The 13062-nt window shown below is 58.8% G+C and overlaps 5 protein-coding genes across 5 annotated transcripts; 3 read left to right on the top strand and 2 right to left on the bottom strand.

Moving 5' to 3' along the window:
• Window positions 1–1546: 1546 nt before the first annotated feature.
• Window positions 1547–3661, top strand: ptaR3-1 (Pestheic acid cluster transcriptional regulator 3; the record flags this gene model as incomplete). The annotated part of the gene is made up of 1 exon (XM_032036712.1): window positions 1547–3661. The coding sequence occupies one exon, from the start codon at window positions 1547–1549 to the stop codon at window positions 3659–3661; it is 2115 nt and encodes a 704-aa protein (XP_031884412.1).
• Window positions 3662–4113: 452 nt separating this feature from the next.
• CGGC5_v012752 (uncharacterized protein) lies at window positions 4114–4488 on the top strand (the record flags this gene model as incomplete). The annotated part of the gene is made up of 1 exon (XM_032036713.1): window positions 4114–4488. The coding sequence occupies one exon, from the start codon at window positions 4114–4116 to the stop codon at window positions 4486–4488; it is 375 nt and encodes a 124-aa protein (XP_031884413.1).
• A 155-nt stretch (window positions 4489–4643) lies between these two features.
• On the bottom strand, window positions 4644–5275 carry CGGC5_v012751 (uncharacterized protein; the record flags this gene model as incomplete). Its single annotated transcript, XM_032036714.1, has 2 exons — window positions 4644–5045; window positions 5108–5275. The coding sequence occupies 2 exons, from the start codon at window positions 5273–5275 to the stop codon at window positions 4644–4646; spliced, it is 570 nt and encodes a 189-aa protein (XP_031884414.1).
• Window positions 5276–7217: 1942 nt separating this feature from the next.
• On the bottom strand, window positions 7218–9257 carry CGGC5_v012750 (ENTH domain-containing protein; the record flags this gene model as incomplete). Its single annotated transcript, XM_032036715.2, has 7 exons — window positions 7218–8583; window positions 8635–8714; window positions 8763–8794; window positions 8854–9000; window positions 9045–9086; window positions 9150–9173; window positions 9236–9257. 7 exons carry the CDS (start codon window positions 9255–9257, stop codon window positions 7218–7220), a joined length of 1713 nt encoding a protein of 570 aa, XP_031884415.2.
• Window positions 9258–11894: 2637 nt separating this feature from the next.
• CGGC5_v012749 (Peptidyl-prolyl cis-trans isomerase) lies at window positions 11895–12843 on the top strand (the record flags this gene model as incomplete). Its single annotated transcript, XM_032036716.1, has 5 exons — window positions 11895–11911; window positions 12003–12070; window positions 12274–12443; window positions 12497–12603; window positions 12657–12843. The coding sequence occupies 5 exons, from the start codon at window positions 11895–11897 to the stop codon at window positions 12841–12843; spliced, it is 549 nt and encodes a 182-aa protein (XP_031884405.1).
• Between the last annotated feature and the right edge of the window lie 219 nt (window positions 12844–13062).

Here is a 13062-nt window from a genome sequence, read left to right as displayed (position 1 = left end):
CGTATATGCATCGTGAGTGAAGCAGCTCTCTACCAAGCTCTCTACCAATACAGATCTTTCGCCTGGTGGAATGCAGGACGCCAGTCGTAGCACACACCGAAAGACGCGCATGTGTTCACATTTGTGAATCAGCCTAACTTCCATCGGATTGGGAAGATAGTACCAAGATCTCGCTTAGCTACTTGCATCCCAGACCGAATTACAGCGAAGCAAAGCCCCATAATTCCAGTTTCTCACCTCGACGGGATTTGACATCAGATTTGAGTTGTGGAAGATTTTGTCAGCGAATCGGGGAAGTCGGCGAACAGGCCGACCAAGCCTTCATTGAAGCGACAGCTGCCACCTGGTGATGTAGCGACTCCCGAAAAGGTCGCATATCATCACCTTGACATGACTTGCGACGTCGCCTAGAGCAAGAAACACCCATCTTGATGCCATCTCTCGAATAGGCTCATTTAAGCACCCTCGCCGTCGGGGGCCCCCTGCAGCAACAGGGCTGAAAGAAGGTGTCAAGTCAGGTACCAAGAGCAGCAGATCTGATAAGGCTGTCGGGTTCACCGAATGAGAGAGTGCGAAGAAAGCTTCATGAAACGCCGCGCCATTCAGCTGCAGAGCATGAATGAAGTGGGAGCCTACGCGTCGCGTCTCATGAGCGTGGCAGGGATGCGGGGGTCCTCTAGGCTGGCTCTCAGTCATGGGCTGGCTCATGTGTGTTGAGAGATTCACTCTCATCTCATGTAAACAACTCTCAGTGTGAAACCGTTTGACAAGCTGTCACTCGTGGTCTTTTAAAAAAAAAATGCTATGAGCATGGTTTCAATATGAAGGACTGAAAATCATATTTAGATCACCGCGCATCCCTCTCAGGATTCTCAGGATCAAACGCCGTGTGGGAAACGGGCGATCATCAATGTTAAACTCAAACCTGCCGATTTGCCGCGTCGCTTATCGAGGCACAGCCAGTAATATCAGTATTACCTCAGTAAGGCAGCAGGAAAAAGGGGGCAGGAGTCGCTGAATTTCTCAAAAGGATCGCGGCAGGAAAGTGGGGTACGTATCATCTCATGTCATCCCTGGCCGCCCTCCGTCCTTTCACCTTAAATTTTTCAACCACACACCAGCGACACCACCACCCACCTACACCCGCCAAGGCTGAATGGAACATGCCGGCGCCGCTTTTAAGTGGATTACAAATCCGCACGTTGGTTTGCACTTTTGATGCGCCCCTGCTGCTGCTCAATCTCGACTGCACTGCCGCGGAACCTAACTGCGGACTGCAGAGTTGCTGCTGACCTGAACCCCTTCCAGCCGTCAAGCCGCGTCTACGCTGCCGCCACCGCCGCCGCATGGTCCGACGACGTTGTTGACGACGACCTGACCAACCATACGCACCTGAATTAGGAGCTTGCAGTGCCCGGAGAGACGCTGGTTCTCATAGTGACGTCTCGTCTCACTCACTCTCGTCTCTCATCGATGACATATCCACACCACCACCTCATCTAACCATCAGAACGACGACGACGAAGACGACGAACCGCTGCCCGTCATGTTCTCCCGCAATAAGGACCCCTCTCACATGTCGTCGCTCACCGGCCTCCGGTCGCGCTTCAAGAACAGCATGTCCTCCTCCGCCAAGATCCGCTCCTCCGAGGGCTGCTGGACATGCCGCCTGCGCCGCAAGAAGTGCGACGAGGCCCGCCCCGTCTGCGAGGGCTGCGCGCAGCTGGAAATCACCTGCCACTACTCGGAGACGAAGCCCGACTGGATGGACGGCGGCGAGCGCCAGAAGGAGATGGCCGACCACCTCAAGAAGCAGGTCAAGGTCCAGGCCAACAACCGCCGCGAGCGCAAGTATCTCCAGTCCCTCGACGTCGACGCGGCGGGGGGTGGTGGTCACCAGCACCGTCATGACGACTCGGACCCCGACCTCATCCCCCCTGTCCCGGCCCTCAGCGCCGACGGGGGCTCATCAAAAGAGACAAACTCAACCTCGCCGTCGACCGTCCACGACACCCCGGGCGACGCCTCCAGCCCGTATCACATGGAAACCGTAAAATCCTCAATCTCCGAGATCGCTCCCGGCGCATCTCCGAACCACGCCCGGCAACACACCCCGGACTGGAACGCATCCACCCACTCCAGCCCGCCCGCCGCCGCACCACACTCACAACCGGCACACTCACCGGCACCGGTCCTCGCCCCGGACCTCAACCCCACAACCCCCTTCCCCGACGACGCCAACCTCGGCTTCATCATGATCTACCTCGACTATGTCTTCCCCTTCCTCTTCCCCTTCTACAAGCCCGCCCTCCTCGAGGGCGGCCGCGGCTGGCTCCTCAACGTCCTCAACCACAACAAGGCCCTCTACCACACCGCCCTCTCCCTCTCCTCCCACTTCTTCGGCGTCGTCCTCAACGGCGCCCAGGTCGAGCACACCCCCTGCCGCATCCGCTCCGTCGCCTCCCTCCAGCACCAGCTCGACCTCGCCCTCAAGGAGCTCCGCGCCGACATGGCCCTCATCAACGAGGCCGGCGACCCCTCCACCCAGCTCCAGCAGTCCTGCCGCGTCCTCGAGTCCATCGTCCAGCTCCTCGTCTTCGACGTCACCCTCGCATCCAACGACCACTGGCAGATGCACCTCGACGCCGCCACCATCGTCTTCACCCAGATCCTCCCCACCACCGACGCCTGGGACGCCACCATGCAGCAGATGGCCATCCCCCTCCTCCAGGGCGTCAACTTCCCCCCCGGATCCCACAAGCCCTGGTCCTCCGACCAGGCCGCCCTCCGCTTTTTCACGGCTTCCCTCCTCTACTTCGACATCATCTCCGCCACCGCCCTCGAGCGCCCGCCGCGTCTCCAGGGCTACCACGCCTACCTCCTCTCCCCGCGCAAGGAGTCCGCCACCTGCCTCGAGCAGGAGCCCCGCCTGCGCCTCGAGGAGTACTTCGGCTGCCAGTCCTGGGTCCTCCAGCTCATCGGCGAGATCGCCGCCCTCGACGCCTGGAAGAAGGAAACCCGCCGCGCCGGCTCCCTCTCCATGACCCACCTCGTCTCCCGCGCCGGCTGCCTCGAGCTCGCCCTGCGCGAGGGGATAGCCTGCATGGACAACGCCTGCCCGCAGCTCCTCGGCTCCTCCGAGCTCGCCTGCGCCGCCGGCTCCTGCGCCCTCACCGACGCCAACCGCCCGCCGCCGCACCCCACCCACGCCGACACCACCCGCCTCCCGCCCGACCCGCTGACCCTCTACCAGAGCGAGCAGGTCCGCGACACCCGCTCCGCCGCGCTGATCCACACCAAGATCTGGGCCTACGCCGCGCTGACGTACCTCTCCACTGTCGTCTCCGGCTGGCAGCCCTCCTGCCCGGAGACCGCCACCAGCGTCACCGCCACCATCGAGCTGCTCGACTCGCTGCACTCCCCCGTGTGTCTGCGCACCGTCGTCTGGCCGTTTTGCGTGATCGGCTGCCTCGCGACGCCCGCGCAGGAGCACATGTTCCGCGAGATGGTCGGCAAGATGGGCGCGCTCGAGGTGTTTGGGAGCATCCGCGCCGCGCTGGGGGTGATGGAGAACGTGTGGGCGGGGCGGGATAACATCGACGAGACATGGGATCTGGCGGCGTGTTTCAAGGTCCTCGGACACCCTGTGCTGTTGACGTAATTCTTCGACTGGTCTGGCGTTGATGTTTTGTTTTTGAAAAAGATGTTACGAGGATACCAAATGTACATGTCTTTCACTCCCAGGCGTTTTGGATTTCCGCATCGGTGCCGTGACGGCAGCCGTTTGCTCGGCTTTTTTCCATGATTAGTTTCAACCGCATCACTTTGCATATAACAAGAAGCTCTTTTCCCGGGTTTATTTTTCATTTTTATTAAATGACGGGCATCAATCCCGCATGTTCCTGAACGCCATCGTAACAAAAGTGCCGAACCAAAATCTATCTACGCAGTAGACATTACCCATTTCCCAAGTGTTCCCAAAGCCCCCAAAGCAATCTGATTATCCCACATCCCAATTTTTTGTGTTCGTCCAATCAAACCTTCCTAGAAGCAGCCCTCATAAGGCTCTTCTTCCTCTCCTGCTCCAACAGCCCCAGATCCCACCACCCGTCAATGAAATGCATAATCGTCCGCCTCTTCGACTTGACCCTCTCCAAAGGCGACTTTGGAGTAGTAGGCGAGAGCGAAACCCCCTTGTCCTTGGGCGACACCGGCGACAACAAGCCCAAGCCCCCCTTATCCTTAGTAGACACCGGAGACAATAGTCCCCGGAAACCCCTCTCCTTGGGAGATGGAGCAGCAGCAACAGGCGAGACGGTCTCGGGCAGCACAGGCAACGGCTGCACCGCCACCCTTCCCTCTACAATCTTCACCTTCCGAACCGGCGCCGTGGGAGGCGGCGGGAACGACGGCCTCTGGGCAAACGACCCCAGCGGCTTGACGAAGTCCCTCTGGTGCTCCGAGTCGGAGTCCGAAGAGGAGGAGTAATCATCGTACACGCGGGTCTTCTTCCCCAGCGCCGCGGTCCCCAATGCCGTCGCCGCCCTGCCCCCTCCCCCGCGCACCTCCCTGACCGGGGGCGGGGGGAAGTAGACAGGCGCAGCGGCGGCATTGTAGCAGCCGCGCACCTCACGGCCGCACCTTCAGTTCTCAATGTCCTTCGGGGCGGAGACGACCTTGAGGCGGCGCCAGAGGCAGACGGCGGTGATGGCGGAGAAGGCGAAGAGCACGCACAGCGCGATGGAGAGGCCCCAGACGGCCTTGACGGCGTAGCAGGTGCGCTGGTCGGCGCCGACCCAGATGAAGTAGTTGAGGGTGGAGGAGGCGCCCGAGTTGGCGATGACGGAGGTCATGAAGGTGGCGGTGCTGCCGGAGGAGGGGAGGGCGGCGCAGTTGAGGTAGGAGAGGGGCTTGCCGAGGGTGCAGGCGACGACGATGACGGCGACGAGGAGCGTGGAGTCGAGGGCCGTGGCGAGGAGGAGCGGGAGGAGGGAGTCGTAGTAGAGGATGTAGGAGATGACGATGTAGAGGGTTGCGATGCAGGACTGTTTTGGTGGTGTTAGTGGGTGGAGAGCCATGGTGGGGAGAGGAGGAGGACTTCACTTACAACTACCAGAGTCCCAATCAAGACGCTCGGGCTGGAGGCGTCGGCGGCGTTGATCTCGGAGATGAAGTTGCTCGTCATGCCGATGATGGCGATCAGGCTGGCGAACTGCATCGCGCGCATGGCGGTGAAGGTGTGCCCGAGGGCGCCGAGCTGCGGGGCCGAAGGCATCTTGTGGAGGGAGGCGGGGGTGACGAGGGAGAGCTTCGGGCGTTGGTGGAGGGCCGTGCGGGTCGGGAAGCGGCGCGGCGGAAAGGGGATGCAGGCGGCGGCGGCGGAGGGGGTTGAGGAGGTAATTTTGAAGGTGTTTGGTGAAAGTCGCGTTGTGTTGCGACTTATGTTGTTAATGTGTTAAAAAAGTGAAAAGACTTGTTTGAAATGACTGAGATGTTTTCGTGAGGTGTGTTTTTGGCGTCTTGACGAAAGAGAGTCGTTGGCTAATGTGTCGAGTCTTTGCTTCGTTTCGATTCGTTCTTCGTGAATGAAAGATGGCTGATAAGTGTCGAAGGAAAATCCGAATTGAAACCGAAAGACCCAGAGATAGGAAATTGACCTAGGAAAGAGAGTCAAGGAAAAAAAGAGAGAGAAAAAGGAAAGAGAAAGAAGACCTTGTTCTGTGATGATTGTTTGATTCTGATGATGAGAGGAAAGAAAAGACTGGTTGACTCCGGATGGCATCAGTCTGCTTTATACATCTGGGACATCGACACTCGATCACTCAAGACCTCAGGCCCAGACTCTCCAGCCCTGCTTGTTGATGCGGTGGTGTGTTGGTGCATGCATTGTTGTTCGTTGCCCCAACAGGCCGGCGTTGCTAATTCCAGCAGACGCGTTCTAGCCTCTCTTGACTCCAAGAGATGGATCCCGGACCCGTGCCGTACGGTACCTGCATACGTAGGATAGACGGGGACCTTGGACCGGACCACAGACGACCCTGCGGTGCCCTGCGCGGACGAAGTGCAGTTCGGCTAGGTATGATGAGCCGCCGGGGTGGACCAATGAGATGTCCGGACCGGGGGTGCGGTGCGGCGCTTAGCGGTGGAGAGAACTGAGAGAAGGTTGGACAAGCGACGCGGTTACGACGGCCACCTACATTGCCTACCCTACCTTGAAATTTCAATCCATGACGCCAAATCTATGGATGTCTTGGTATCCGAGCAAAAATAAGGAAAGATAACGGGTCGCCCTGGTGGAGAGGCAATAGGCGCGTCCAATGGCACGTCGAACCAGCCATGGGCCACACCACCACCGCGTCTGTTTCGACCACTGCAGCCGGGCAGCCGGGGTTGATTGGGTCTGCTTGCAACCGGAGACTATGGCCTCGGCCTAGCATTGACTTTCGGTGGAGTCATGATCTTCGGACCTGCCTCTCTGCCCGGCTCTGCAAAGATAAAGGGCCGTCATCGAGGTCGCTGTGGGACCACGGGCTGGAGGCTGAGGCGCCTGTTCATACAGCCCATCGCGGATGCAACGATTCAACACCTGAAACGGCCTGGCGGCTGGCGGCCCGGCCGCATGTCTTAGCTGGGGAATGGTTCATTCAGAAGGCCTCTTTCCTGGGCCGTTGGGATTGATGTATGCAGCCAAGATTAGATGGGAGGTGGTGTCCTTCGTAGAGCCTCATGCCCGGGAAGCCAGCCATTGGCTCCGAGTAGGCAACGCGTTGCTTTGATCGGCTTGCTCTATGTTGGGAACTTGCATTGAAAGGCTAATGGATGAAGGTGTTGGTGGTCTGGACTTGGTTCGATCGTCTCCCCACCTGCATCGGAGTGTGGGCGCATGAGGCTGCTTGTCGGCCGCAGAGGCTGTGAGGTCCTGTAATTGTAATGCCCGAGTCAACAAGCGCATGAGTCTCTAGACGCGTTAGACGTGGGCTGCTTTCCCGCCCGGTGATGTCACAATGTGAAAAGTCAGGAGACGAATGGATCGGTAGTGATTCGCTTTGAAATTCAGTTAGATGTTCATATGTTGCAGTCTTTTGCGCGCCAGTACGCCCTGTCTAGCAGCCTACCGGCATGTTGCCTTCTTCACCTCACCTGGCGGCCTCTCTTCTTCAACAACAAGCCAGGTGCCGCGAAAAGACTTTTCTCCCCGTCTCCGTCATTATGTTTGCTTAACCGAGCAAGTCGTCCAGGCCGTGGTTGCCGCCAGAGGAAGACCCGGCAGCAGGCTTGGGAGTAGAGGATGCTGCCGCGGGGGCTCCCCAGATACCAGCACTGCTCTTCTCCTTGGCGAGCTGTCCCATGGCAGGGCCAGCAGTGGGAGTGCTCGTCTTCTTCACACCAACACTAGCCTGAGACCAGAGGGCACCGAAAGCATCGCCTCCAGCAGCTGCGGGCTTGGCAGCAGGAGTCGACGCAGGCTTCGACGCAGCCATGGGGGAAGCGGCGCCAAACGAGCCTCCCGTGTTTTGGGCGACAGCTCCGGACTGGACAGAGCCAAAGTAGTTGGGCCCTGAGGGCTGGTAGCCAGAGGGCTTGGGGGCCTGAGCCGCAGGCGACGTCACAGCGGGAGTGCTGAAGGCAGAGTAGTTGGCGCCACTCGGGGCTGGAGACATGGACGACATGCTGACCATGTTGCCAATGTTGGCCTGCTGCGGCGCAGATACAGGCTGAGGGGCGGCAAAGGTAGTGGCAGAGGTAGCGGTCATGACGGGAGGGGACAAAGGTGTAGCTGAGGCGGCAGCAGGGGCAGGGGTGGCGGACTGGAAATCGTCGAACTCATCGTCGTCGTTAGCGGCAGCGGGAGCTGCGGACAAAGAAGCCAAGCCGGAGCCATTGGAAGCTGTCGGCGCAACGGGGGCCGGCATCGAGGATGGCGCCGGGTCGTCAAAAGAGAAGAGGTCAACTTCTGGCTCCTTCTTCTTGGGGGGTTCGGCCTTGGGTGCGGCTGCACGCTCGGGTCTCTTGGACCGAGACGCCGAGGAGCTGGCTGCTGGCCTGTCGGCAGGGTCGTCAAACTCATCGTACTCCTCAAACTTGTCTCCGTGTGCCTGTGTCCTTCCGTAGTCGTTGCTCTCCTGTCCACCAAAGCCGCCACCGTCGCCGTAGACACCTCCAGAGTATCCGCCGTAGCCACCCGACTCGCTGCCGAAACCGCCGTATCGACTGCCGCTGCCGCTCGAGAAACCTCCACCGAGACCCATGCCACCCTCAACACCAGTGTACTTGTTCTTGGTCGCGCGCGCCTTCTTGCGCTCCGATCGGATTCGTTCGACATCGCCCAGGAGCTCGGCCAGCTCCTTGGCGCGGTTTCGCACATTGATTCCCTGGTCCTTGCCGTTCTGGTCGATGAAGTGGAACTGGCGCAGCATCTTGAGCAGTGTGATGTGGCCACGGGCGTCGTCAATGACACGCTCGGAGCCATGCTTAATAAGGAATTCGAGAAGCTGGAGGGCCTTGTAGATTTGTCGCCACTCCTCGGCGGACTTTTCTGTGAATCGGCGGTAAATCATGGGCATGATCTCGTTGAGGGTAGCGCTTGAGGACGTTAGCGGCGCGTACTGGGGTGGGTTGATTGTGGTGATGTACTAATTGAAGGTGCCGTTCGCGATCTCCTGCATGATGCTGGAGGATGCGCCCCAAGGTTCGTTGTTGGTGGCTTCGCGAACCTGTACATGTCAGATGGCGTTTGCCATTGTCCGGTTGATGCCACAAACCTTGGCCTCCATTTCTGTGTAGTTCATGACAGCTAGTAGACGGTCAGCACCTAAGCTCTGGGGGCATCGCGATGGGGATAGCTGTCTTTACCATTTTGGACCTTGCGGACACCGGCCTTGACGTCGTACAGGGTCAGGTTGGAGACCTGGTCTTTGAGCTGGTTCCAATCCATGGCGGCGGAAGTAGCAGCAGCGAATAAGGAGATTGACGATGGCAACTGAGAGCTGGCAGACGGCGCTGTCGAAATGCAAGATGTTTCCCCTGGTGTTCTTTGTGACGACGTTTCAAAGCGAGATGCGCGGCTGCAAGCAGTCCTGGCCACCCTGGAACTTTCAGGCTCAGGCTCAGGTCGGCCTCGGACGGCGCGGCGGCAGGGGGGTACGTACCTCGACAGGTAATTGGCAGTGGTCCTTCCAATGAGATTGAATCAGCCTGAGGAGGGAGAAGAAAAGGGGCGATGGGTCGGAATCACGTGTGATGAGGTAAGCAAGCATCCGCGGGAAAGAGCAGTGAGGAAGGCGCAGATTGGAAAGAGAGACGCAGCTCTCCCCCAGTCAGGCCGACGGGGATGTTGCGTCGGAAAAGCTGCGGTTTGGCTGAGGTGCAGCTCGATCCGGAACAGCCAGTGTTTCTCGACGCGTTATTCTCTGGACATATTGCGTATTTTTGCTCAATTAGGTTTCAGCTCCTTCCAATTCGATGATGAGGAAGAAGAGGAGATGACAGTGCAGAATCAGAGTTCTTGCCTCAAAGGCTGCGGCAGGTTGCAGGGCGGACACGAGCTGACAGCTGAAGGAAGAGCTGCCTCTTGCCGCGTCTCCAGCTTAGCAGGAGCTGTCGTGGCTTCCTTCCCGCTGCCGGCAGAGCTCCGAGTGCCCACAAGGGAGCTGCCACGGCGGCTGCCACCTGGCGCTAAGGCCGTGCCCAATGGCTGCCATGTGCCAGCTGCCAGCTATCGGCCGCCATCTGCCAAGCTGAGACTTGTCCCTCTCGTTGGTCGTCGTTCCTCAGGCTGCCCGCGCTGGCGTGCCGTGCCGTCGGTCCCTGACCTCACCAAAACTTTTTTCTCTGGGAGCACCACGCAGAAAGACAGATTCTTCTCCATCAGCAGCATCAGGTCTTCGTCTCTGGTTCCTGTGTATCACCAATCTCCATCTCTTCGCTTCTGTACCTGTACCATTTCCAAACGTGTAGTCCTGCTCATTGAGGTATGTGGAATGGTTCTTTTCGTCGTCTCGCAGCGTTTTCTTCTCAAAGCTCCCATTTGCACATGAAAGCTCCCAAGCACACAACAATCAGAGCACCACGGAGCTAGCTAGACGGCTAGGGCGGTTTATGCAAGTCGACTGAACTGTCAGATTCAAGTCTGTGGCTTTTCCTCCAGCTCCCCCAGCTCCTTCGTCTTGCACATCTGGCCCCCGGCCTGAGCTTCCCAAGCTGGCCGGCATCTTGGATAGCTCCAAGCATGGCTGGCTGGCTAAGTACACCGGCGGCGGCAGCAATAGCAGTAGCAGCGGCAGCAGACCAGACAGAGAGAGAGAGGGAGGCATGGCCTCCGGGCAACATGACACAGACGCCGAGACGGACGAATGGTGCAATCGCCTCCTCATTGCCATTGTCGATGCCGATTCACTCTCTTCCCGGCTCGGCTTGTCTGTCCTATCGCGTCGTCTTGTCTCGTCATGGTCTGTCCACCGCTGTTGCTGCTGTGCCATCCACCCCGTCTGCAGACCCGGAGGTACAATGCGAAATGCGCAGTCCGCAGTCCGCAGCTCACCGCGTCCAACCCCATCCCCGCTTCTCAGTCCCAGACCCAAGATTCCACGAGGTTCCGAAAGTTGAAGGGTGTCCAGGGCAACGTGGGCCAGTGGGGGACGGTGACCTGTCCAACAAGTCCCAGCTCCTGGTCCGTCGACCGCGACTGGACGTGGAGTTCCCAGCTTGCTGTCTCTGTCTTTCCCCTCCCCTGCCCTCTGTCGCTCCAATAGGCATTGCCTTAGGGGTTTTGACGTGCATCCGCCTGCTTGAACCTGTACGGCGCCGGGGTACCAATGGCTCTGCTGGCTGGCTGGGTGAGCTCTGCCCGAGACGAGGTATTTGCCTCTGTGTCTTTGTTGAGCTCGGCCTTCCAGCGAGAGTTCATCCAGGTACCGGGCCGGATGCCAAGCTGCTGGCAGCGCGTTGCAGGTACATCCGCTCCTGGCCGACGAGACGAGTATCTCGTTTGGGCGCCTTGCGGTCTGGCTGCAGACTCAGAGCAATTCAGTCGGCCAATGCTTCAAAGTACCTCCGTAGCTATGTTTTTGCTGGGCAATTGATCACGGTCCTCCTCGTCTGGCTGTCTGGCCGACGGGTTGCGGGAATGGTTGAGCTTTGCCACTTTCCCTGTCTGCAGCTTCTCTCTGTTTTTCCTCGCTCAACTAGGCCAATTGGGGCAGTGAGGGGTGGTGATCTGATGAAGTCATTCCCCTCAATGCTCGGCCAGCTCTTGGACACCGGCCACCCAGCAGACCAGAGTCCAGACTCGAAGCTGAGGCAAAGGAGAAGCGAGGAAGAAGAAAAACAACCCGAGCAGCAGCCGCCAGTGCAAGCGCAGCAGACGGTCAACAGACGGAGGTGCCGCCTCACTCCCGTCACGACCCAATTGCCCCTCGTTCCTTCCCTTTTCTTTCCGTCCGTTCCCTCCCTCACCCCCGCCGCCGCCGCCGCCACGTCCCTTCCTGCCTTCCCCCCCGTCGCAACCACGACGTCAAGCACACAAAGTGGAGGTACCTACCGCCGAAGATTGTCAGGTACTCCCTGCCTTGTACCTTCTCCCAGTGATCTCAGCAACAGCTGACTTCACGTGACTGGATACGCCCCTCTTTGCCCCCCTTCTGCGCTTTCTGATTGGCTGTTTCGGCACCCGCAGTGGGGAGCTCCTGCGCTAACAATAAACCCCTCCACCAGCTGTTGAAAAAATGAGACCAACCCTTTTGCGACCCCTCCTACCCCGCCATAACCTCGCCTGCTTCTCCGTTTCACCCTCGCCCTTTTCTCGACCTTCCACCCTCATCAAACCTCTCCGTGCAACTCCTCTGTCTGCATCTACCACCAAGCCATCCGTCAGATTCTTCTCAGCATCCAACATCATGTCTGGTCCCCAGGTGTAAGTTCTCTCGCCCTCGACGATGCCTTTGCGATGCTCTATGCAAGCATCGCAAGCTGTCAATGACGCCATACTAACAATGCTGTTGCAGTTACTTCGACATCGAGTGGGAGGGTCCCATCCTCGACGCCTCCAACAAGCCTACTAAGGACGTCCAGGGTAAGAGCTCCCTTCTTCCATCAGATCCCATCACGAACCATCATGATTCCTGATCTGGAAGCCATGGGCATCTCAATGCTTCACTGCAAAGCACTGTCCGCGCCGTCAAATCACCCCACCTGAGCCCAAACTTTGCTTCCCCCAACCCCTCGGCAACGACCCCGCTGGTGTTACTGAGCTCTGCTGACCAACTTCATCAACAGTCCAGAACGGCCGCGTCACCTTCAACCTCTTCTACGACGTTGTCCCCAAGACCGCCGAGAACTTCCGTGCTCTCTGCACTGGTGAGAAGGGCTTCGGCTACCAGGGCTCTTCTTTCCACCGCATCATCCCCGAGTTCATGCTCCAGGGTGGTGACTTCACCCGTGGCAACGTACGTCTCCTTCCCCATCTCCAAAAGCGAGACAGTTAGCTCACACTTTCCAGGGCACCGGTGGCAAGTCCATCTACGGCGAGAAGTTCGCCGACGAGAACTTCCAGCTCAAGCACGACAAGCCCGGTCTGCTTTCCATGGCCAACGCCGGCCCCAACACGTAAGCTTTCTATCGTTCACTCATCCTCCAAACCCAGTCTAACAGTCTTCTAGCAACGGCTCCCAGTTCTTCGTCACCACCGTCGTCACCTCTTGGCTCAACGGCCGCCACGTCGTCTTCGGCGAGGTTGCCGACGACCAGTCCCTGAAGATCGTCAAGGCTCTTGAGGCCACTGGCTCTTCTTCCGGCACCGTCCGCTACGGCAAGCGCCCCACCATCGTCGCCTCTGGCCAGTTGTAAACTGCCCCTCGCTCGTGCTTTGTACGTTTAGGTCCAACTCTGCCAGTTAGTAGTCTCGAGAGAAGCGAAAACAGGCCGGGGAAGATGGAGGATTTGGTGAAAACTTGGGAAAACGCGCCGTCGCGCGTCTTGGCGTAGTTCAGCATCACTGCTGATAGTTAGCAAGCCAAGACAAAAGTTGCTGCCACCTGTCTGTCACCATGTCTACTGTGATTCGGG

The sequence above is a fragment of the Colletotrichum fructicola genome (genome assembly GCF_000319635.2).
Source record: "Colletotrichum fructicola Nara gc5 chromosome Unknown KSG_Nara_v1_contig07, whole genome shotgun sequence".
Classification (NCBI taxonomy): Eukaryota; Fungi; Ascomycota; class Sordariomycetes; order Glomerellales; family Glomerellaceae; genus Colletotrichum; species Colletotrichum fructicola.
Note: the sequence above shows the minus strand (reverse complement) of the source record. Positions and strands in the feature narration are given on the sequence as shown.